Source organism: Rosa chinensis, chromosome 2, assembly GCF_002994745.2.
Source record: "Rosa chinensis cultivar Old Blush chromosome 2, RchiOBHm-V2, whole genome shotgun sequence".
In the NCBI taxonomy this organism is placed as follows: domain Eukaryota; kingdom Viridiplantae; phylum Streptophyta; class Magnoliopsida; order Rosales; family Rosaceae; genus Rosa; species Rosa chinensis.
This window is the reverse complement of record NC_037089.1, coordinates 76,462,637-76,487,620: the sequence shown is the minus strand read 5'-3', so window position 1 is coordinate 76,487,620 and position 24,984 is coordinate 76,462,637. Positions and strand designations below refer to the sequence as shown.

Below are 24,984 nucleotides of genomic sequence, written 5' to 3'. Positions count from 1 at the left end.
CATGACTAATTCAAGTAAATAGAAGTTTCTAAAGTTGTAGTTTACCAGTGCTAACCAATTGCCCTGCTTTCAATTTTAGTACAAACAGTAACTAGAATTTCACTTGCCCATCCCGCAAGAAGTTTGTTGCAACTGATTTAAAGCAAAAGCTTTCTAGTGTAGGTGGGCCTGCGCTTCTGGAATAAGAAGCCCATTAATTAGGGGTGACCAGGCCCGTATTAATTAAGAAGTTCTTTTATGAGGCCCATTCGAGTCCTCTACAAGCTTAACATTTTTTAAATTTTTTTACTTTCCCTTTATTTGGGTTGACATTATTGAATTCGATCAGTTTGGGAACCTTTTAGAAATTATGTTTTACGAATGGGAAATTTTTTATAAGAAAATAAGAATATACAATTTTAAACAAAAGAAAAGCCCATAAATTTTGGTGAAAAATGACATTTTGGCCAAATTGATGGAAGGAATTATTTTTAGTTAAAAAAAAATGCCAAGGTGTGTTTCTATGGGATTACAATAGTTTTTTGACACTCACAGCAAAATTCTTCGAAAACAAGAAACTGTAATGATACTTGTGTTATTTTGGATGTGAATGCGTACTCAATACAACTTGAAATCATTTATTTGTATCAATTCGCAGTCCTGCTTTGATTTGACAATATGACTGAAATTAGTGCATTATCTTTTCCCCAAAACCCCCCACGTACCGAGCCAACTCACTCAATTAGGGGAGTTTGAAAAAACCGCAACCATCATCGTGGCCTATTAGACTAAAACAATATCAGCCTTATGTCTAGGCATGTAGGTATGCAGCTAAAGTAATGGTGACGATCAAAGTTATTGTGTTGGCTTAGGTTCGCGACCGGAAATATGTTTGGTTAGAAATTGATTCATCTCTTATTCTCACCTTCTTTTGCTCTCTTCATATGGTGCCTTGGCAACTTCGAGTGAAGTGGGGTAAATGTCTTCATTGGATTTCTCAAATGCACTTTCGTTCTTCACACATTTATAGAGATGGCAATCAAGTTGTTGATGTTTTAGCGAATTTTGGTGCTTCATTGTCTGATATAATTTGGTGGGATTCAATACCACAATTTGCAATTTCTTTTTATGCTCGAGACCGTTTAGGTCTTTCTAATTTTCAATTTAGCTAGTGTATAATTCTTTAGTTGTTCTTGAAGAAGCATGTCTCTTGAATCTTTCGAGGGGTAAGGTTGTTGTCTTCCCCTTGCCTGTTTTGATGTACTCTTTTATCCTTTTCTTTTAATAAAGGAAAATAATTTGTGGTCTCAATCTTAGGTGTCATGCTGTGTCATCTACACACATCACCTATTCATCAAATCATGTCATGTAATTCTTGAAAAAAATATCATCTTATTCTTCCAAAATCTAATGACTCTAAATTATTTTGGCTTTCTTCAAAAAAAAAAAATAGCTTTTTTTTTTTTTTTTTTTCTTTTCATTACACTCATGCTTAGATTTAAACAACAATTTCTTTTCTCTTCAATCAAGAGTAGAAAAAATTTCATGTAATTCAGTCAATAGATTTACATGTACATTCGATTAATAGATTTGTATAACATATGTATATGAATTCAACCTTTGTTAGGTTCCTGCAAATTTTGAAAATATAATGTGTAAAATACATATTCATATGATTGTATATATTCTTTTGTTCATTGTTTTCTCTTTTTTTTTTCTTTTTTTTTTTTTTGAAGGGCATTGTTTTCTCTTTATGTAGATAGGGTTTAAACGTTAGATCTGAATTTTTTTTCCTTTATATTTAAATTGTAGATGTTAATTAATGGCTACTAACCTGGAATTTTTTCTTACCTCTTAATTTAGACATAAGTATTTCCCAAATTTAATTTCTTAATGATTTTTTTATGAAATTAATCAGTATTTGGAAAGAAAAGTTAACGTCTATTTCTTGACACATATTCAATATATTAATGCCATTTGGGAAGAAAAATTAAAGGAAAGAACTTAATTAAATGAAGAAAAATATTGGTAAGAGAATCTGTGGACATATCTTTTAAATTAATATATAATTAATAGCTGATATTTTTTTCATCACCTAATTAAATTTATTAATGTAATTGATTCACCCCCTAACATCTAAAAGGAAATGTAAAATGATAAAGTTGATGGTGCAATAGTATGATGTGGCAAGATATATTATGTGGAATTGAAAATAAAATTTATATTTACTTACATGACATGACACCTAGGATTTGTGGTCACAAATTTTAGGCCTCATTGAGGCCTCATATCACTGCCCTTTAATAAATTATCCTCGTTAGAGGTTTGCGAAAAAAAAAAAAGAGGGAGGTATACGTACAAATTTCAATGCACATTTTGGGTAATGAAAGATAACACTCAAGTACAAAGAACTGTCTTTGGCTCATCTTAGACACCATGTTGCGACTTGCTTATCCGGGATCAAAAAGGACGCAACACGTTGCCCGTCTTCAATAACCAAGAGCTGCCCCATAAATGGTAAGGTTGAGATAGGGGCCTTTTGATTGTTAACAAAACCACCAGCTAATGAACAGATAATATGATACATGACCGCAAAAATAATCACCTGTCACATTCATGAAATCCATCATTGATCAAACCCTACTACTACCAATCCCAAATTCCCTATGAAGCACGGATAAGTGAATTTGGCCTCGTATCCCGTACCGATCCGGGATCCGGATACAATACGCGCGGATACGCTCGGATACGTCTGGATACGCGTATCTGGATTTGGATACGGTTTGGATACGTCCGTATCCTAAGCCGATACGTAAGTATGTAAATAAATTGGATACGTAGGGGTAATGTTGACTTTTTACCCTGAAAAACAAAAAAAACAACCCAGATCTGCGTTTCTTCAAGCTCTGCGTTTCTTTTCTTCTGCTGTTCTTCTTGCTCAACCCAGATCGAGACAACCTTCTCTGCTCAAGACTTCCTCTCTTTCTCATGCTTTGCGTCTCTTTTCTTCTGGTCTTCTTCGTAAATCGCAAGCCTTCTTGCTCAACCCAGATCGAGACGACCTTCTGCAGAAATTCACTTCGTTCTGCAGCCGATTCGGTTGGAGCTTGGAGCTTCAATTTGTTGCTGCTTCGGGTACGTTTTTTCTGCATCTTCTGCTCTTCTTCTCATATTTGTTCTTCAGTTTCTAGCTGCTTGGAGTTTCCTCTCAGTTCTCACATTTGTTGAAGCGGGTACATATTCTATACGGCCTGTGCTTCATATTTGTTTGTTGCTTCGAACGTTTTGATTTCCAACCCGGACTCTTATTCGTGGTGGAGTGTGTGACTGCCAGCTGGAATGATAACGCCGGTGCTAGTAATTTGCTATTATATATATATATATATATATATTTATATTTAATTAACGTATCCTTCACGTACCTGTATCCTGTAACATTTAATATTTGCCGTATCCACGTATCCTATCGTATCGCATCCGGATACTCGTACCCGTATCGGTGCTTCTTAGCAAATTCCAAACCTATCAACCTTTCATTGAATCATACTCATTTTCTCCTCAATGCTGCCTTACTATTAATACCATTACTTGCCTCGAAAGCAAGTTCATATAACGTTGCAGTCTAAAAACTATATTTCCCTTTAAGGCTATCATTTAAGGGTCCTCCTTCTTAAACCACCCCATCCCCTCCAATCCTCCAGTACTAGACCTATTGGTTAAGTCTCCTCTAAAACTTTCAATTTGGTCTCAACTGCCTAAGCTTTTCAATTTGGTCCTTGAATGAATAGCTGATATGAATTTAGTTTCTGGTTCTTAGAGGATGGATGTAGATGACAATAATGTAGTGTCTGCTGCGACAAAGGCAGACATCTAATTAAGCCGGCCTTTTGAAGACACATGATGACAGTCCCTTATGAACCACGAAAAGGAGGGGGAGGTTCTTTCTTTTTCTTTTATTGAGGAAATTAAAATGGTGCTAACCACAAGTTGTGGATTGTAATAAAGATCTTGCAGTCAAACTTGACGTGTACTCGTTTTTTATTCACAGGACTTGGACTTTGATCACGCAGCTTTGATAAAGTAAAGTCAACCGCAAGAGGTTTGTGAATAGAAGAAAGTAATATCACGAAGGTCAACACGAAGATATTTGGTGCAAATAAACTTCAGAAGAATCGGATTCAAAGTAAATTCACTAAAAAATTTCCCTACTACCAGGCCAGATCTAGGAAGGGGACTTGTGAAGATTAAGAAATTACACTCACTTCAATTTCTGTCAATGTTTTGTTTTACTCTTTTTTTCCAAAGAAAAACGTACATGTTAAATTTTTTTTATGCCAGGACAATAAATCGTAACACGGTGAGAGCTGTTTATAAAGTTAAAACAATGTATTTGATGAATTGCATTAAAGATTCCAAAGCAAGAACAACGGTACCGTTCAAACTTCTTCATCTACTGAATGAAAGAATATATCATTGATCCTCATGTATACCATAGCTACATCAACTTTTTCTGATGTAACCTTGTTACATGTGATAACCATGCAATTCTGTACATCTGTAAGAATTTTTTTGCTCGATTCATGCATGACAGAGACAAAAGTTAGTTGGTGTAGCTAAAAACGTATAAAAGATCCAAAAAAGAAAACATTAGAGTACTGACTAAAGAAAGCAAGAATATATGTGGTTGGTTCCAAAAGAAAGATTTGAGTCCAGCTCCTTCCCATGTGAAAACCTGGAAGATTTGTCATCTTCCAGTTCCCATTTGACTCTTCCTTTTTCAAAACGAATCAGACAGCAATCAATCTCGCCATGCACATATAATAGAAATCTATGCATCTACCTGATTGCGCGTTCAATAATGACATCATATTTATGGGGAACCATGTAGCCGAAAATTAAATAAAAGTTTCTCATATTACGAATTACTTTTGGCTTTGCAAAAGAGGCACCGACCTGGACTAGCATAATATAGAAAGTTTAGTGCTTTGGCATATCCCACTTTCTTGGACTACTAAATTGTCTAAGAATTGAATCATGATGCAAGCACTAATTGAAGGTACTTTTAAACTTTGGTTCTTCTTTTGGAACCCATTTTCATATTCAAGTTTATTTGCAGACCCAAATGATTAAATAGTAAGCTTGGGAAGATCTCCGAGCTGATTTCATCAAAGCAGAAAAGAACTATATCTGCAGTATCAGTTTTCTGAGAATTGCCTTTTCTTGCTTTTCTTTTCTTTCATGTGAAGGAAACAATTTTTACTACTTAATTTACAAACAGTAATTAAAAGTTTGAAGCTTTGGTAATTCTTTTGGAAACCATATTGATTGATTTAAGTTTTCTGCAGACCTCAAATGGCATAGAAGCTTTCAAAGCTGATATCTACCAAAGCAGAACAGAGCAACAACTGCATAGAAGCTTTCAAAGCTGATATCTACCAAAGCAGAACAGAACAACAACTGCAGTATTAATTTTTGGGAACTGCCTCTTTTTGCTTTTCTTTTCTTTCAGGTGAAGGAAACAACTACTTTTTGTTTTAAGATACTATATCTCCACCTAGATTTTGCCAGAAAACGAGGCCACACCTCATCAACTTGGACTATGGAAAAAAATCAAGAGAAAAAGAACACAATTTAGAGAACAGAGATGCACAAAAACTAAAGCACCAGACTTGATAAGAATCTCAATCTAATATTTTCGTCATATATGAACAAATAAAGCACTAAACTTGACTACATTGATATCAATATTTTGTTTCTGTGTGGATCAAAATCACTCTCCTCGACTCTACTAACTACCCTGAAACCATTGGAGCTTAATAAACACCTCCCCTTTTTCTGGTGACTCTGATGTAGCAAAAGACAGCTGCAAAAATGGCAGTGACAAGCCCACCAATAATAACACCTCCACCAGCAACAGACTTATCTTGGTGATGTTTTGAGGACCCCAACCTTCTGATAGATGGGCCTTCAGCCACTTGAGACTCCTCCATACTATGAGATGGCTCTTCAGCAACAGAAACACTACTCTGATCTGAACCTGAATCTGAATCTGAATGTGCTGCTAAAACCCCATTTTGGGGCTTAGCCTCAGTTGGGTTCAGCTCAGATTTTTCAGCCATTGCCTGGACCACAAGGATCCCAGCTAGAAGAACTAGGCAAACCAGACCAACTCTAGCCATGTGAGGAACAAAATGTAAGTATTTGGGGAATTGGGTATTTGGGATAATAGTGGTTTTGGACTTTCGGGTGTTGAAGCAAATCTATGATGCAACTGAAGTGAGCTGGGTTTGGAGGGTTTATATAGGAGAGGGATGGGCGGCTTGGGATTTTGGGGGAGGACGTGTGGACGGTGTGGTCTCCAGGTTGAGGTTGATTTGTCGGAAATGGGTCCCATGTGTGATGAGGTTTGTAAAGGTTGAGTCTTTTGGGTGGCATCTGGGAAAGTTTGATACTTTGAAGTTTGAATACGCGGAAGAAAAAGAAAAAGAAATGGGAGTGATTGTGTTTGGTGAAGAGGTGAATGAGAGCTTAAGAATGTGAGGGAAACAGATGTCCAATTTACAAAACGACGTTCAACTACAACTGGATTCTCTGTGCACTACAGCAGTGTGAAGTGTTGGTCAAAATAGAGTAAAGAATAGAGGGGAAGGAAAATTATATTTTCATAAACAAAAAAGGATCACTTTGCATTCTTTAGGCCATGTTAAGGAGATGTGAAAATCCTCATTTATGGTAATAATTGACGAGGCTGCTAGAGACCAAAGAGGCAAAGTCATTGTTAGAGATATATTGAGGTCATCTTATTCAAAAAGATTAATTGTTTTGTTATCATCTTGCTAAACTAATCATGGTGTCCAATATAGTAAAACTAAAGATTAATTTCCATAAACAAAAAAGGATCATTTTGCATTCTTTAGATATAGGGTATTGTTACACGGCTCAAAAGTCCTCATTTATAGTATAAATGAGAGAAGTTGAATATTATACTATTATAGAGACTATAGACTATAGACTATAGAGTATAGACTAAAATCTTGTTTATGAGATTGCCGAATCTTTTGAAGTCATTTCATTCAAGTACATGAATTGTTTTGTTCAAATATAATAGAACCAAATATTAGTTTTTTCTTAAGTGAATTCCTTGATTTTGATTTTAATTATTTTAAATCTCATTATTTTAGAGATTTTTCTCTATAGTTTGTTATATTGTCTTCTCATATTATGAAAAAACAAATTTAAAAATATAAAAAAATGCATTTGAGACAAAGAAAATCACAACGTGGCAATAGAGTTTTGCATTGGGGCTATAAAAGACCCATCAACCCCCTCCTTACTAGTGTAGTGAGTAGGTTTCTTTGATCTATTAGCTATGGACTTTTGGGACACAGCTGGGGTTAGCTGGAAAAATAGTAGGTGCAAATTTATAGGCAGTTTTCCAGTTGGCCTTTGGACTGCTAGCGTTTGATTTGGACACTCTAGTCTTCCCCTACTCAATTAACAAAGAATACAAGAATGAATAACTATTACCAAATTATGAACTCCTCGTCTCCCTTTCCAAATTGCAAATAATGAACTCCTCGTCTCCCTTTCCAAATTGCTTCCTTTTTCCTTAGCAGGCGTGTGAATTGATATAGGAGAGCACACTGGTCAAATTGAGTGGTGCATTACTACTGGTACTTGCTCGGAATTCTATCACGAACACATTTTACTTTGAGCAATGGTAGTAAATGACTAAATGCAAACCAAACCCAACTGTCTACAGTGTCGACAGATACCTCAAAACTCAAACAAAGTCACACACTCTCTTTACTCTCCCAAAGCCAAAGTCACAGGCTAAAACAAGTTTTTTGCTTCAAACTGAAGAAAAAATTTACAACTACAAATCAGGCAGATAAAAATATTAAGCACACTCTGCATGCTTTACTGAAGCTTTGACTTGAGGCATTGCAGCAGTATACAATAATCTCCACCTTTTATCATTATTTATATGACATAAAAAATTAAAAAAATAAAAGCTTTATCAAATAACTGAATAAGGACTGCTTGACCAAAAACCTGAAGCATTATACCTGTGGCCTTTGTTTATCGGTTGAAGATGCTAATCATGCCCTTAAATTTTGAGTCCCATGTTGCCTGGCATCATGAAGGCAAGAATTTTGTTGGCAGAATTTAGTCCATAATATCAAAGATACCTCAAATTTCTTTGCTTATAACATGCATCACATCTTATCCAAACTATAGTTTAGTCAGATTACAAATCCTATGTGTATATAACAAAAGCACATAAATGAATCATTCACAGACATCTCCATGTATTGGGGTCAATCAGTATCCATCAAAATTAGTGGAGCTTAGAAAACGTAACACTAGTTGGGGGACCCCAAAAACAAACAAAAAAAACCAAGCAGCATCTATTACCCATTGAAGGACAGCAGCAAAGGTTAATGAGTGTAATTCTTCTATCCATTCAAGATAGAATACTATTACTGGCGCCATAGAGAAAAAGAGACGAGTCAGTTTAATGTCTTCAATGCTTAAGAGAACAACAATTTCATGCAGCCAATTTCACAAAGCAATATATTGCAGGTTATAATGAACTGAAGTAAAAACTGCTAGTGCAGATCACACGAAGAGAGAACAATCTGAACAACTTTATTTCTTAGTATAACAAATAAACTGAACAGCAATCCTTAGCAAATGAGAATAAGAAAAAGAGAAAAGATAGCATCTAGAGGAACATGGCAAGGCATCCTCTGGAACACCCTGCAAGTTATAATGGAAATACACTACTCTTACTCTCACTGCAAGTATAAAATGATAGCGAGACGAAGACTATGCGTAGGCATAATCTCGATCTAACTCCATCGGGTCATCCTTATCTAGTTCGCTGAACTCCATGAAATGGGTTGGTCGGTGTTCCTCGTGATAGTACTCCTTGGGTGGTCCAAGCTTGATGCCATACTTCATGTCACATGCATGCCTCACTCCCATGAAATTGAAGTTCCATGGACAATTATCAGGAACCATGTAGACACCAAGGAAGCGATCACTGAGAAGCATCTGGACCTTCTCATAATGAGTTGGAAGGTATCCATCTAGTGGATTATTGTTTCTTCCGCTGTTCTTGTTAGAACAACATCCCCACTCATAACCAGAAGGAGTAAGTTTATATGCAGTTAACGAGCAGGAACCTGGAGTAAAAGCGCAGGTCATAATAATGCATTTCTCCCTATCCCATTGCTTGCCATTCTCCAACATGTTAGCATGAGTGGTGAGATCCTGAGGAGAAAGCTGAGGTAGCTCATTTGGCTGGGTGTGCATCCATCCCAGAGGTTCCAAATAATTGAGGAAATCATGCTCAGGAAGAGCTGATGGAAGATGAACTTGCTGGTGGGTGCCCCGCTGTGGTGGCATCACAATGCAGCGAATTTCCTTGATCTGAGGGTTGTCAGGTGGGCTTATACCATACAAGTAACCAGCAACTTGTGTCCTCAGATCAGCAACACAGATAAATTTTTTCAAAATGTTCATTGGCATGATGTAAGTGTAGCCTGTTTCCTTTGTATCTTCTGAACTCACATAAATATGGTTGACACGAAGATGTAGATTTGTAGCTGATATTGCTCTCACACGCCAATCAGTTTTGGACCTGAATGCAGCTTGCTCATATTGACTCGTAGTGGTGGAAATAAGCTCATCTCCATGCACGTTTGTGGTCCTCATGGTGACTGCTGTCAGCTGACTAACTCCTTTAGCCTGTTTCTCAATGTCTGCTATCTCTTGCCTCTGTTGAGAAGGTGGAGTAATCTCTGCTCCAAGTATTATATCACGAATTTCAGACTGTGTGAGGGCTGAAGTATTCACATTATTCTTTTTCGCATAGTCTGACAGAATGAGATCTGTTAGAGCACGCTCAACCTTCATCCATTGCTCATCAGAAAGAGAAGGCCAAATGTGGTGTGGCTCACTAATGACTGTTCGGTCAGGCTTCAACAACATACTTGCCTTGTCTCTGTTCACATGCAGTGCCCGAAGAATCAGAATGAGCCGAGAGAATGCAGTGTATGATGAAACACTCTTCAACCAATCATCGTAAACATTAAAAAGAACCATCTGTGGCTCAGTAGCCTTTAGTACCAGATCATTCAACTTCTCAATTTTCAAGCAAACCTGAAAAGGAAGCTGTAGCTCACTTCCTTTTATGACTATGTTGGGAAAATCCAGTAAATGAACCTCCAATGGGTCGAGCATTCCCTTACGAGTCACAATAATTTGCTTTGGCTGTTCTTCAACAGGTAGAGAACGCACAAGAGCAGCAACTTCTTCCGCAGTTTTCCATTTAGCCAACTGCCCAAGTCGCTTCTGTCCTGCCCACACACTTGTGTGGATAACCTTCAAGAACAGCTGCCCAGTCCCTGGATTGAACATGAAGATAGCACCATTGATGGGTTTTGTAACAAGATTTCCGTCAAAAGTCTTGTGCATTGTAACACGATACACATTTGTATCGTCAACAAACCATTTAATTTGATTGCTGAAGAGCTCCCCATAGTTTTGGGAAGACAAATATGGCTCTGTAGGCTCCGAGGAATACAACTGCAATCCTTTCCTTATGCGCTCCCTCAACACATATAAAGCCGGATTTGACTTCATGATCTTGTTCATTGCCTGTTGAATCAGTGGTTTTGATCCGGGAAACCAGTTACCAAATGCAGAATGCACATTATAGGCTAAATCAATACCAATCATCACTCCCATCGGAGAAGGATAGATAGACATGTTATCAGTTGTATAGTCCATAAACTTTGCCCGGGTGTAACGTTCAATATCATGAGAATCATAATCCCCCCAACGGAGCTGCACGTCTATCCAGTACTTGTTGTTTGTTTTTTTATCATACTCATCCTTCGGCTCAGCCACAAGACTAGGTTTCGACATTTGCCATTTATGAGCAGAAAAGAGGAGAATGTCTGCACAAGAGCTGTTCAGTTTGTAACTCTTCCTGGGATGTATGGTTTCCTTCTGCACAGTCTCAATTTCCAAAGCATCCAACTCCTGATCCAAAACCTGACAAAGGTCCATCACAACACTTTCATGAATCTTCTGCCACAAGTGTGCACGGAATATCTGAATCAACGATATCTTCAAGGTTGGGATCTTCCCATGCATAAAGATTCCTGTCAGATCCAGCTGTACTTGAAAACCGACATATACATTGGCTCGATTTATGGTAGGCGACCACCAAAGTGTAAACCTACGATTGGGGATTTGGTTGAGGCCAGATCTTTGGGCATTAGTCAACTTTTTATACTTCATCGATTCCTCAAATCCAGATGCCTTCTCCCAAAAGAGACCCTCCCAAGTAGGGAAGTATGTTCCTTTGAATAAGGTGTGCTCAAGTATTCCATCAACTCCTCCAAGAGCTTGGATCACATCAGTTCTATAATTATTCAAATTCCACAATTTTCCATCATGCCTTTGGTGTGTCCACCAGAAAGGATTTTGCTTCAAGATCTGGTACTGCTTAAAATCTGTGCGAACTCTCCACCCTTTGTCATATGCTAAAGTGTGTCGATCCTTCTGGAACAATGTATTTATGCGTGGTATTCCCCTATCCCATGAATCTTCCAAATCTTCAAGGGTAAGACGCCGATTCTGTTCCATAGCTTCCTGTCTTTTTAGTGCATATTCTGCCCAAACACGCTGTGAATCTATAAACTCACTCTCCCATGGTTGTATGTAACGGTAAAGATTTGGAATCATCTGCTCTTCTTCATGACTCATTCCACTCCTAAAGTGTGTCACACCAATTTCTGTCTGCCGAGAGTATCTGAGGTCACTCTGTGGAATCAATATGTGACCCATAGATAACATGCCAAGTCCTCCAATTTCTTTTGGCGTGTAAAAAATGACAGGTGGGAACCTGCTTGGCATCTTTGAATTCAATCCAATCTTAATGCGGGTCTGAATTTTATTTTCACATTTGACCAGTAAATCTAACAGCTCCGCTGTATGTACAACTGCTTCACGGAAGTAAGTCATAAGACCAATAAGGGCAGTATTCCATTTGTTGATAACTTTTGTGAATGTTGTAGACCCTGAGGACATAAGGATCTGCCTTACACGATTCTCAAACGCCTTCATGTATTCATCCTCAACACGTAAAAAAGCAACAGCAGTCCTTTCCTTTGTCTGTTCATTTTGCAAGTTCCAAACTCCATCTCTTTGGTGTTCCTTCGTACTCATTCTTATCTTGGGAAGTATTCTTACTTCAAATCCACACATGCTGAAAAGCAAATTTGGATTATCCTTGCTGTAAACAGAAACAAAACTGTCCTCCCATTCCAAAGTTGTGATGCTTCGAGGGAGACGGTTCTTGACATTCCAAAAGACACTCCTTCCAAGATTGATATCATGTTTCAGGAGCCTCATCCTTGCATCTCTTGCCCAGCACTTCTTATTATTATATCCAACCATATTTTCATTATTGGGATCTGGATGCTCGGTAAGATATCGCTGTATGAGGTCCCGAGCCTCCTCCTGAGTGAAGCGGAACAAGATATGCACCCTGTCTATGTATCGAGCGTACAGCCTGATAGGATGGCAAGTCTCAACCTTTGTGGCCCCATAAGTCATGAACTCATTTGGCTTCTGCTGTGGACCTGCAATTTCATTGGCCCGAGTCAATCCAAGAAGCATTAGATCCAAAACAAGCCCATAATACTGTACAACAAATGATGCAGGCTGGAGACCCCGTATAAGACCATATGAATTTGTATGACTCATATCTTTGTATGACAATACCACATTGTTTTTTGCAGTGATATAATCAGCAATGTTATGGTCAAGAACAAGACGTAGAAGCCTATTTAGCAATGTCAAGTCAATCTTCTCAGATAACCTCTCAAGTTTTGTCTGAAGCATCACAACACACTCCCCCTCACTTGTGTCCCATATACTCTCTAAATTGTTTATCCCCTGACACCATTTATAGACCAAAAGTGGAGGTGGCTCTGAGTCTGCAGGCTTGATCCAGTTCGGGAAGAGCTGACGTTTGTCAGCCTCATACCATAGATATTGATCAAGATATGCATCTGTAATCTTCTCAAGAGGGTCAATCTCAAAAACTGGAATATGATGGCTGTACAGATCCATGAACTCTATGCTCACGTCTTTGAAGGCACGCTGTGAGATCAAGTGACGTTTTATCCGTATCAATGCCTCATGGGGGTTATCATAGGCTTGTTCAATGAGACCCAACTCCTCTCTTTGATGCTGGTTCAATTTTACCGCCGCAGTATAAGATTCCTTCAACCTCTCCAGAGCAAGGATAAGTAGCTTGGTATCATGCTTATACAACAACGGGGGAAATGGAATATGTTGGAAATTTCTTGACTCCAACCAATGCACTGTTGTTGAGTAAATTGCTACTGCTTCTTCTGGTGAAATATATGGACCATCTTTGAGATAATTGTGCTGTCGCTCCTGCTCTCCCTTTAGCCAAAGGCGAGTTAATCTTCCAAGATTCTTTCGACAAACTGTCTTATCCACTGTAGCACCCCTTCTAATTCGTTCACGGTTATAATGAGCACCATGTGTCCACCAATCTGCCTTTGACTTGACATAACGAAGAATTATATTCTCAACCGGAGCAGGCATACCAGGAACCTTCCAAGGAATATTTGCTTTCCAACAACGCCATGCCTCACTGAGATGCTGCATAATTGTTTTCGCCTTATTTTGCTTCATGCCCACTGGCATGGCATCCAGAATATCTTTCAAGACATCTGCTCGAAACTCCAAGTCGAAATTGCTTTCAACACGCTGCTTAGTTACTGTCTTTGCCACAGAATGGCGTCCTTCAAATTGTCTAGCAAGTAAATTTCCCAACCACTGTTCCAGAAGAGGGACCATGCCACGAAGGAAGGACAACCACATCCTCCACATTGGTGCCCAGAATCCACATCCCGGCCCTTTCCCGACCGGCCCAGTATTGAAACGGTAGTAAATCAAGTGCTTCAAATCTTTGCTCATTCTAATCTGCCGCATCAACCTATACTTGTAACGGTACATTCCAGTTAACTGACCAACATGAGAAAATGTGTACTGCAGACCATCAGCCAATTGAAAGGCATCAATATTACCCAAACGGAACTGGACCTGGGCATCAACTACAAGCTTTGTTAACCGCAAGATTTCACGCAACAGATGAAAAGGATTACCAAACCGAGATTTCTTACGCTCTTTTGTTGTCAGGGTTTTCACAGGCTTGAGATTAAAATTATAATCAAGGTGAAGATAGTTCAGACCTTTCCTATGTATCAGCAGATTTAGCATGTTATGACCCTGCCTACAGAGTTGAAGACCCGCTTCAACCCAATCAAGCTCAGTAGTTTGGAAAAACTTGGTAGCCTGAAGAGACCGAAACAAGCTCTTCTTCTTTTGTGCCTTGGGAGGCCTACGATGCAGCTCATTCAACACAAACGATTTCAACAACTTCTGATAGCTGACTCGAACCTTAACAGGATATGACCGAGGACAATGCTCCTTAAACCACTCTGACACAAGAGGTATATCCTCTGCACGACGAGTCCGACCAGACCTCAAGTTAAAAGGGCGTGGGGCAAAATACAGGGAAATCCCAGCAGCAGTAGTGTCAGTATAAAGCTGAGTATGACTCAAAAGAGGCTCCACCCCTTCAGGCAAAACAAAATCACCATCTTCCCCACTATTATCATAACTACTCCTGTTGGTGCCCGGTATTGGGTTTAGCAATGGATCATAATAAAATGCAGGCAGGTCAGGATCCTCAGTTTTAATATGCATAACCAGTGGTGTGTGATAAACAGAGAGCTTTACCTTCCTTGGCCTGTTGTTGTAAAGATTAGGGAATGCAATTTTGTACTCTGATCTCAGCGGAGACCGAATAATGAGCTTGTTTATGTCATTAAACTCATTCCAATCCTCCTCCCCTTGCACCATATCCCTAAACAATGGCTCAAACTTCGGCCCACCTGGTATACACATATTCAATGCCTTGGCTGTCAGAAACGACTCCTTATCAAACAAATAGAAATAGTTCCGATCAGTCAAATCGGAAATTACCTGTCCTGAAAGCCGGTAAAGGGCTTCCATAATCGGCAGGGAGAGCTGCCACTTCCGGTAGGTGGGGCCGTTGATCAGCTTTGTCTTCACAAGAGGTTTATGGTCATAAAACCAGTCATACACAGCCGAATCCTCTTCGGCATCAAGCTCGAGCTGAATCGGCTCAAGAGGCTCAACATCCAACAAGTTATCAGCATAATCCAACACAGGCTCCTCATCATCGAACGGCGGAAACCTCATCCTCTTGAAATGCCGGCGATCCCTCTTCTCCCTCCTCATCATGATCCACATTGTGGCCCATTGAGCCATGTAGATCGGCTCCACAACCCAGGGGGTCTCGTTGACGAAGGTAACTGCGCCGGTAATATGGTACAACACCTTCACATTACGGACCTGCTCCCACGGCATCGGCATATTCTCGAGAAGCTTGTACACGGCGTGAGGAACGAACTTCAGAGCTCCCAGGTAGACCCGCTTGTCGTGCCGGTACTTCTTCGACGACATGTCGCCGTGCTCTTTCACGATCTTCCTCACATGCTCCGGAGGCATGTCCTGTTTTTGCGAACCGACGGCGCGCCGTTCGCCGTGGGGATTGGACCACTTGCCGGAGGAAAGCTGCTGCCATCTGCGGCCTTTCTCTTCAAGATCGGCCGGTGACGGAAGACAGGGTTGAGCCACCGCCGATGGAATCGAGGTATTTCCCGTCCCCGGCGGTGAAATTTCGGCGTTGTACCACATTATTGGGAACAGAAATCCTAAGCAAATTTGAAGCTACGATTTATAGGGTTCAATTGCGATTGGGGTTATCTGGGGTTATTTTAGTGGTGGGTTTGAAAAGAGTTGGTAATCGAATTAGATTGTGGAGTATATATAGGTTTCTATGGCGGTGGCAACTGGATATGGGCGTTTTCTTTTCTTTTTTTGAATAAGGATATGGCCTTTTTATAGTAAGTTGATTTTTTTTTTCTTTTCTATCAAGGAAATTCATTTTGCCCAGGTGAGAGTTATTTTTGTTTTTTTGGTTTCCCTCTTGTAACGTTCAAATTAGGGTGATAGTGCCGGAAAGTAGGGTTCTTGTAACACTACTGAAGGCAGCGGCTGATGATTTAAGACAAAGCAATGCATCATCACCATCATGGAAACCAAATGATGCCTGAGATTGTGATTCATAGTTAAATTTTGTCTAATTCATCAAATTGTCGTGTCCATCAAGCAAGAGCATTGTTTCACTCTGGGAATGTGTAACCTTCAGTTGGGAATGTTTAACCTTCAGTTATGACATGTACTTTGTATACTTTTAGTCCGCCATAAAATATATAAAAAAAATTGTCATCTAATTATCACATTTGTGTATATCATAGAATCACATATCTTACTGCATATTGGATAAAATCATCAAGAAATCATTTTTTTTTAAACTAAAGACCATATCCAAGTACGATGAGAACTGACCTGAAACAATTTCTTTTTCTCAATAGGCTTGGTGTGAACATCTTGACCCGTTTGTCAATTTTTGGCATAGGCAAAGTTGAGAAATTGTATGTAGATACCAATCTGCCAAAAATTGCCAAACTAAGATCTTAAATCACACTATGAATTCCAAAATGTATTAAGATCGGAACGTAAATGAGCACTGAAAATGAAAACGAAAATTGCTTAATCTTAAGTTACCAAAACTCCAGTCATGTCCAAGATACAAAAGCAAACTCTACCCTCCACCATATAGCTCATCAGCCATGTAGAACAACTAAAACCCTCCCCCATCACCCAAGTATAATATACTAAACATATACATTTATGCCCAAGAAGGCCAATAACTGATTCTTCATTCATCCTCCTCAGTATGATTTAGATCCATTTGATTTAGATCGATAACATCAGTGTTCACTACGTGAGGAGAATGAGAATTCACCTTATCCTGAGGCGAAAAATCCTCAGAGTGACCTGATGATTCTGAACCTGCAGAAGTCACTACACAGGAAGGAGCCGATATAGTTGCTCTACAAGAAGAATTTGTTGAGTAACTGGAGATCGTAACCTTCGGAAAGTTGAGACGGGCAGAGGAACCGTACATGGCCCTTGCAGCTTCATCGTAGGCAAGAGCAGCTTCAATTGCAGTTGGAAAGGTACCTAGCCAGAGCCTACTTCCCCTATTTGGTGAGCGGATTTCTGCAACCCACTTGCCCCATGTCCTCTGCCTAACACCTCTGTAGTTACATCGAGAATTCTCAGGTCCTCCCTTACCTTTCATGCATCCCTTCTTAGACCCCTTGGCAGGAACTTTGCGAGTTGGTTTACTCCCATCATTGGATGATTCTAGATTGTCGTTAAGCTCTTTCCACTTCGCAAGAGTCTCAGCCACAGGATTAGATCCATCCTGTTTACTATGGAATTTTTTCAACTTGGTCATACAATCCAAATTTGTACTGAACAGGGAATACAATGAGATACCTGCCAGTAATAGAAAGAGGAACTTATCTTTAGAGATAACCATTATAGACCAAACCTGGCTTCTGGTGCATATCACTTAACTAAGCTGAGCCGATCTAGACAAAAATTAAAGTCAAAGAAACAACCCTCGGTGCAGGCATGCACTGCAAATGCAATCACCACCACAACAAAACTTGGACATGTCAAGATGCCAATACAGAATCAAATGCAACAAAAATTTCTTCCATAACTTATTCAGACTAAAAACATTACACCAAGTCTTTACAGAATTACAACTGCAAATACAATCTTATCTAATGGCCCATATTACTTTTGTAAGCTAAGCCCATCTAAACAAAAACTAAAGCGGAAAGCAACAACTTCATGCACAATCATATGCAACCAGCATACAGACATTCAACTAATGCTTCATTGCACTAAAACTGCACGGTAAGTACATTCAGAAAAAGAACCTTACCTCAACAATTCCACCATTGCATCACATCAATATAAAGGAACCTTACCTCAATTTACTAAAAGTTCACGGCATGATTTACATGAATGTATATTTGCAAAATCAGAACACGCAAACAATGCACTTGCTTCACATGCAGCAGTGGCACAAACTTCACTCAACTTGAGCTTCGCCGGCCGTACAATTTCCAAAACCCACATCAATTTCTGTTTCAAAGCTAGTCCTTTAGCCCAACTAAGAATTGCACAGTACTTGAAAATCATCTTCCGCTAAGGTCATTGTGTGAACAGTTTCTAAAGTACCCACTTGCCAAAATTCTTACAACCCACGTTTTTCAATATGCCTAACCTTATAAATCAAGCATCCAAAGAGAATTCATACAAGTATAAAAACCTGACCAAACCCAATTCTTTTCCAATACCAATTAACCTACCAACTAACGCTAAAAACACACAATTCTGGAACAAAAACAGAACCCAGTAAATAAATTTTGCAATTGCTATCTCTCAGTAAAATAAATACACACAGATCTCAGCAGAATTCGATTAAAAATTGAAACACCGAAAAGTTACCTTGTTCTGCTGCTCCGTGACTCCCCAGCCTTGAGTCTCTCAATTGGGGCTAGGGAAAACAGAGCATGGAAAACCAGAATGCTATAGCTTCATGGAAACAGAAGAGACCGAGTTCGGAGCTGAAGGGAGAGCGAAGCGTTGACAATGAGTCAATGACGAACAAGGAAATGAACAAAAACCCTAATTTCGTTCGAGTTTTGCCCCAACTGAATTTTTATATTCGGCTCCGGTTTTATGTTTGCTTTGCCATTTTGTTTGAAATTTTGCACCGACCCGAAAATTGGCACAATCATTTGAAATTTTGTCCCTTATGCAAGAGAGCCCATGAACCCAATAAGCCTTTGGGCTGAAAGATCCATTCTTTTTCGTTTGAGTATGACTAGCGTAGCAAATAACAGTTTTTGAAGGATGTGTTATCTTGAACATGTTGTGCACAAGCTAGTAAAAGCTGTTGATTATGTACACTACTGTAGTAATTTGAGTACAATTTAATTCTTTCGATGAACTTTCTTGTTGGTATGTGGATTTGAGAGAGACTTGATACCAGATCTTGATTGGTAAAAATAATTTCGAATATGTATGTTATGCTCTTTGCGACATAGCAATTGAGAAGTGTACATCAATCACGCTTTCAAGATATTTATCATTTTGCATATATGGACGTACATCAATTCTACATAATTTGGAAGGTGCAAATATGGATGAGGTTGAGTCTTGCTTGTGCAACTTAATCAAGGATGAGGAGAATAGGTGACTGCGACAGTGCGTATTGGATTGCCCTAGATGCCACCCCAGTGATTAGACGTTTCACGTTTGTGATTGGAATTTGATGGTTCAATGACTAGAATCCAAGTTGGAGAAAATGAGTGAGATGTTTCATTTGTCGCGTTGGCAAAATATATTTATTTGGCAAATTTTCTTGTTGAATATTTGATTTGAAAGATCAGACAAGGCGAGCTGTTAATTAAAACGGGTTATTCGAAGGTTTTGTTGGAGGGCAATTCTCAGTTGAACATCACTTGGCTTATTCATTGTACCAAGGGACTTTTATTTTCGCCTTCATTCTTTATCCCTGATCGAGTATGTATGCTTTCTTCTTCTTTTGGCTAATGAGTTTAAATATATCTAATTACGAGAAGCAAAAGTAGCTGATGATTCTATACTGGTTTGTATTTAATCTCAATCTCAACTTCATCATTATTCTTTATTTTTGAATTTAGATCTAATGACAGTTAAATATAAATATATACGAAATTAATCGATTGAATATGTGAACAAAACTGAACTAATCAGAAACATTACCATACGGTAATTCAGCGAGGGAGTTTAAATCACATGATTCATGTTAAAACATCATCTTTTATTTCCCTTGTAGTTTATTTTAGATGTGCATAGTTGAAGGGTTGACTTTGAATACCAATTTTCGCAGGCATTTGTTTTTATTGTATGAAACGTGTGATCACTAGATAATTTAGGGTTTCAATAATCAATAGCATTTTTACTATGCCATTGCTGAAGTGCTTAATCATTTAGTGTGTTCGTTGAGCTCTTATTTAACACACTAAATTATGTAGGATATATTCTCTTAAAGCATCTGATCATATGCTCCTATTATTCATCTTTGGTAAACAACTGCATAAATCACTTTTAGCTAATTGTACAATTAGCTTTGTCTCCCACTTTCATCAGTGGCTTGTAGCTCTTTCGGCTTATAATGAACTAAAATTTGATGTCATAGTTGTCTTTTCTGGATCTCGATTCTTCACTTTGTTTTTTACACTCAATGATCAAACTTAGTTGGTATAAATGGGTCCTGATGTGTTTGCTCAGATAATTGATTGTTGCCTTTACTATTTCCTGATCTACCTTATCTTCTATTTCTTCAATGAGTGGTAGCTCCTTCCCTATAGTTATAGACTTATATTACCTCTTTGTTTGGTTTATTATTAATTGCATTGAGATTTTTCGAGTTGTATACTTGTATCTAACTTCTAATAGATGGTCGAGGTGAGATAACATCAATGTGATGTCAATTAGTAGTATACTATACGAACCATTTGTTCGTGTTCAACACAAAAAATTGTGAATAATTCAGACCAGTGTTATGGCTATTATGATTTGATTTTCATAAAATAAAATGACTTCTTTCAGCTTTTGTGTTCTCCATTATTGAAGATGGCCCAGATTATCAATTGAGTTCATTTTTGTGGATAACCATTAAATTCTTCCCAACCCTCCCTTCATGTCCTATATAATGGGACCTAGATCTTTGAATATGTAAGTTATGGTCCTCAAAAGTTGGGGAAACTTTCATTAGAACTTTAGAAGTTAGGGAAACTTTCACTAGGGTCCTAAATTTTCTGGCTCCATGCACCTTTACTTAACTCAATCATGCATGCTAGTCTACAATACCAGGGTTCTAAGTAAGTATAGCACAAGGTTTCACATGTTTGTTCGCCGGGAAATGAGAAACATCCGGTTCAGCATTATAGCAAGAAGCCAAGAACATGCAGAAAGAACAGTCTTTCAACCCATGAAAGAAGGAACTTTCAATTCACAGGAATCGCTAATCATAAAGAAACTTAATTTGAGAATATTGTATTCTTGTGCTGCTTCTTCGGTTTCTTCCTCTCCAAGTTCCCGTCAGTCAAATGTCAAGCAGTGACAGCATTATTTTGTTGAAGAAACCAAGGTAAGACTTTCATTCCCGTTTTCACCAGAAAGAAGGGAAAATGATGTCTGGGACCAAAAGCATGTATCCTCGATAAAAAATGAATGGAAAAGAGATGGATTGTTGGCCCTACCTAAGTGAGGCGTAAAAAGGTCGTTATTTAATATTATTCTTATTCAAGATTATGCGAGCGTGGTATATATAGATGATTCTCATATTAAAACTCAAACTCTACAATACATATAATAAGAGTGTTAATTTGATATACAGTCACTCAGTATCATTATCTAAGCTCTATATTGATGATTTTTAGATTAAAACTCAAATTTTATTTGAGCATCTCTAATTCTATGAATACACAGTACAAGTTTTAAAAAAAATGTTAGTTTGATATACAGTTGCATTATATAAGCTCTACGAGTTCATCATTTAAACAAGTCGCGTTCAAATTAATCAAAATTAGAACCCAGACTCTACCTAAACATAACTATCACTTTATGAACGTATTAGATTCGATGATAAATGTGAAAAAGAGTGTTAATTTAATATACAGATTTTTCTCGTTCGGTGATGACATAAAACTCTAGAGTCGATTCATCGTGTAAAAGTAAAACAAGTCACACTCGTTCACATGCATAGCTAAAAATTGCTAATGACTACAGCTTCTTTTGCGATGGACCCAGAGCGTTCTTAGTTACAGAGAGGACCTCTGTTTGATTATGAGGACTCTTCAATGATTACACACAATTACCTCTTGGCTTGTTAAATCCAAGAGCGTCCCTTGTCTATCTGTCTCCTCCACTTTGCTCCAAGACCATTACAAAAGCCAGTAGGGTACCCCAAACCAAAATCTCACCCCACAAAAAATGACCAAATTCAGGGTCCACACTGTGATTCTCCTCTGTTTTCCTTCACTGTTTCATTGCTTTCATATCCATTCCTCCCACCTACCCATTACCATCAAACCCAAATTCAATTCCCCCATAACTCGCCCGTGACGATATTGTACCCAGTTCACAGTACATTGTCTGGTAGTAAATAAAAACCAAGTAAAAAAGATTTACCCCAATGGCAAAGAGAAATCATATTTCACATTGATAACCATCATTCCCTATCGTACAAACTAAGAACTGAACCAAGAAACCAAAAAATGGAACAAATGAAACATGGAGTACATGTCTTATGCCTTTTCAACCCATCCTTTTTACAACATTCCATTTCCCATATTACCCTTCTGAAAACCCTAGTGGCGGTGGTGACCGTGGTGCACACACTCAACTGGAGTGACTGGGAACCTAGCAGTATCAGTGCAGTAGTCATAGACCATGTGGTGGTTCTTAACCCACACCAGCTGGTGGTTCTGGTGGACGTTCAGCTCGGACAGCACAGGCTCATCCCACCAGTACTTCTTGTCTGCGCTGCTGGTGCACTTCTTGGCGTTATCGGCTCCGGCCACGGAGACCGGGCACTCACAGGCATTGATGTCAAAGCCCTTATAAGATGCAACAAAGGGTCCATGGGACCAATCGGTCTTGACCCGCCCGCCCTGTGTGGCCCAGTCATCGGCATTCCAGATTGAGCTGTATACCCCCATAGCCTGGTCCTTGGGGAAGGGCAAACCCTTGCTTTCCATGTTTGTGTGTACCCTAATTGGGGTCTCATCCACTAGAAACCTGAAAGAAATGAAACAATGTATTAGTATTATTAGATTAGGAAGAACGAGATGAGACTAGTAACAATTATTCTTCGTAATGGCAAACAGGCAAAGGCCAAATGGGGCCAAATCAGACATCATCATGCAAGATTCGTTGCCCTTTTTCTTGGGGTACCCAACCTACGTTGTATTACTTTCCAACTTTTATGTACCCCACACTGGATTCATGTATCATGACAATTACATGATGACTCTCACGGGTTAAAAACTATTTACTGGAGAGTGGGTAAGTATTTGTGCTTACACTACTTGGCGCTGGTTCCAGAAAATGGAGTAGGAATGGAAGTCCGTGGTTGGGTCAAACCAAAGGTCGAGCCTTTGCTCTCTATTGCCGACGCCATTGATATAGAGGTTGGTCTGAACAGAGTAAGGCTCCCCTGTGGTGTTGCCCAGGAACTCGAAATCAAACTCGTTGTGCAGTGGACCGTCCGATGACATCTGTAATTCAATAACATTAATTGTCAGAGTTGAGGGTATGCATTAATCTGCAGTAGCATAAAGACAATAGGAATTGATTATATAAAGTTACAATCTTTCATCATTTACTGAGATTAAAATAAAGGGCAAAAGCAAATAGTTAAAAATCAGGATTGACTGGATGAGAACAAAAACAATGAATGCAAGGATTTAGAATTTTCATGAGGGAACAGAGAGTTGGTAGGAGCAACTAAATCCAATCTAGCTGAGCTGTTATCAACCCAGGAATTCAATCTAATAAAGCAAGCACAGACTTAAAATAATAAATGATAGGGTAAATTTTGCTCACATAGAAAGCAGTGACAGTTCCAGCAGAGTCACCCTCTATGAGCTTAATCTGTACGGTCACTTTGCCAAACATGTACTTGTTCTTGGATGAAAACCCAGCTCCTGAAAATTTCAAACCCACGATCACATTAGTCCAATAGAGTTTCATATGGATTAAAGGTCGGGTCTTTTTAAATGAAAACTCCACACACCGGAAAAATTGTCGAGCTTCATATGAAGAAGCTCGCCTTCGTATGTGAAATGGTCGGAGGCCCAGTAGGGCTGGAAAAGCTGGTCGAATTTGGCCGAGCTGACCAGACCCAAGAACAATGAGAGACCCAAGAACACACTGAGAGACAGAGACATGATTTTCGAGGCTGAAGTAGTAGCCATTGAAGAAGAGCTTAGCTGCTTAAGAGCTTAGAGGAAGAAGGAAAGGGATTAGTAAAGAAGAAAGAAGTGAGAGAGCTCTGAGTCTGAGACACGAGAAAAACACCACCTTTTATAGCCCAATTTGAGTTCGGGAGTCGGGACCCCCCAGAGTCCACGTCATCTGAGTCCAGCCTCCACGTAGCGCCGCCACGTAGGATATCAAATTTCGATGTTTTTAAAATGTAGCCGTTACTCTGCTCCCACATATTAGCTGGCCAAAGCTGTGCGCCTGTGAGGGGGGCACTACTGCCCTAGGCTGCGACATGTCCCTAATCCGGAAAAGTAAAGGGTACAGATCTGAACCAATCAGGACTCGGCACGTGCAGGGTTCCAGCTGGTGCAATGACTTGGCCAGTTGTCACTGGTGATGAGACAAGTTTGATGAAATTTCGAGCGTTTAGGGGAGTGGGGCCTAAACGCTGGGGACGAATGAAAGCCGGGGCTCGGGAACTGAAGTGGCACAGTGGCAGTGGGGGGAACGCGCGGGTGGGAGCGCGTGGTGTGGGAATCTGGGTGTGTGTGGGAAGGGTTCGCTTTTATCTTTGTTTTTTGTTTTTTCACTTTGAGTGATTGCAGTGGCAGTGTGCCAGCTCAGTTGTACAATCGCACTACGCAAAATCCATAATGGCAATTTAAACCTTTTGTTTTCTTTAGTCGACTGCTTGAAATGCGTGCCATATTTATAGAATTTTTAGCCCCCAACCAAAAAAAAATTAGGAAGAGAGCTTGATAATAAACTTGGGTCGGTTAGGAGTTAAAAATGAGTGCAAATTATTTTATGCACAAACGGTGTAAATGATCCAACACTTATAAGATTATCTCAATCCTTGATATTTATAATAAATATTTTTATTACTAACTT

The 24,984-nt window shown here is 39.1% G+C and overlaps 4 protein-coding genes across 5 annotated transcripts; all 4 read right to left on the bottom strand.

The window, feature by feature from the left end:
* Positions 1-5,595: 5,595 nt before the first annotated feature.
* Positions 5,596-6,260, bottom strand: LOC112188447. The gene has a single exon (XM_024327564.2). The coding sequence runs from the start codon at positions 6,156-6,158 to the stop codon at positions 5,793-5,795; it is 366 nt and encodes a 121-aa protein (XP_024183332.1). The 5' UTR covers positions 6,159-6,260; the 3' UTR covers positions 5,596-5,792.
* Positions 6,261-8,638: 2,378 nt separating this feature from the next.
* Positions 8,639-16,566, bottom strand: LOC112186453 (pre-mRNA-processing-splicing factor 8A). 2 transcript variants are annotated; one of them, XM_040513662.1, is made up of 2 exons: positions 15,085-15,225; positions 8,639-14,993 (listed from the first exon to the last, which is right to left on the bottom strand). In XM_040513662.1, the coding sequence occupies exon 2, from the start codon at positions 14,959-14,961 to the stop codon at positions 8,812-8,814; it is 6,150 nt and encodes a 2,049-aa protein (XP_040369596.1). In that variant the 5' UTR covers positions 14,962-14,993; positions 15,085-15,225; the 3' UTR covers positions 8,639-8,811. The 2 variants fall into 2 exon arrangements, with proteins under 2 accessions (XP_040369596.1, XP_024180653.1); XM_024324885.2 differs by having other exon boundaries at positions 8,639-16,566.
* Positions 16,567-16,724: 158 nt separating this feature from the next.
* LOC112186454 (putative dehydration-responsive element-binding protein 2H) lies at positions 16,725-18,822 on the bottom strand. The gene is made up of 2 exons (XM_024324886.2): positions 18,562-18,822; positions 16,725-17,535 (listed from the first exon to the last, which is right to left on the bottom strand). The coding sequence occupies exon 2, from the start codon at positions 17,492-17,494 to the stop codon at positions 16,910-16,912; it is 585 nt and encodes a 194-aa protein (XP_024180654.1). The 5' UTR covers positions 17,495-17,535; positions 18,562-18,822; the 3' UTR covers positions 16,725-16,909.
* Positions 18,823-22,291: 3,469 nt separating this feature from the next.
* LOC112183347 (xyloglucan endotransglucosylase/hydrolase protein 9) lies at positions 22,292-24,161 on the bottom strand. Its single transcript, XM_024321701.2, has 4 exons — positions 23,903-24,161; positions 23,713-23,813; positions 23,191-23,384; positions 22,292-22,905 (listed from the first exon to the last, which is right to left on the bottom strand). The coding sequence occupies exons 1-4, from the start codon at positions 24,081-24,083 to the stop codon at positions 22,476-22,478; spliced, it is 906 nt and encodes a 301-aa protein (XP_024177469.1). The 5' UTR covers positions 24,084-24,161; the 3' UTR covers positions 22,292-22,475.
* Positions 24,162-24,984: the final 823 nt, after the last annotated feature.

Coding starts and splice junctions, on each gene's coding strand:
- LOC112188447 (XM_024327564.2), bottom strand. CDS start 6,158: ATGGCTAGAGTTGGTCTGGTTTGCCTAGTTCTTCTAGCTGGGATCCTT.
- LOC112183347 (XM_024321701.2), bottom strand. CDS start 24,083: ATGGCTACTACTTCAGCCTCGAAAATCATGTCTCTGTCTCTCAGTGTG. Junction 23,814..23,902: donor GAAGCTCGACAATTTTTCCG/GTGTGTGGAGTT, acceptor TGAAATTTTCAG/GAGCTGGGTTTTCATCCAAG. Junction 23,385..23,712: donor GAACTGTCACTGCTTTCTAT/GTGAGCAAAATT, acceptor ATTGAATTACAG/ATGTCATCGGACGGTCCACT.
- LOC112186454 (XM_024324886.2), bottom strand. CDS start 17,494: ATGACCAAGTTGAAAAAATTCCATAGTAAACAGGATGGATCTAATCCT.
- LOC112186453 (XM_024324885.2), bottom strand. CDS start 15,822: ATGTGGTACAACGCCGAAATTTCACCGCCGGGGACGGGAAATACCTCG.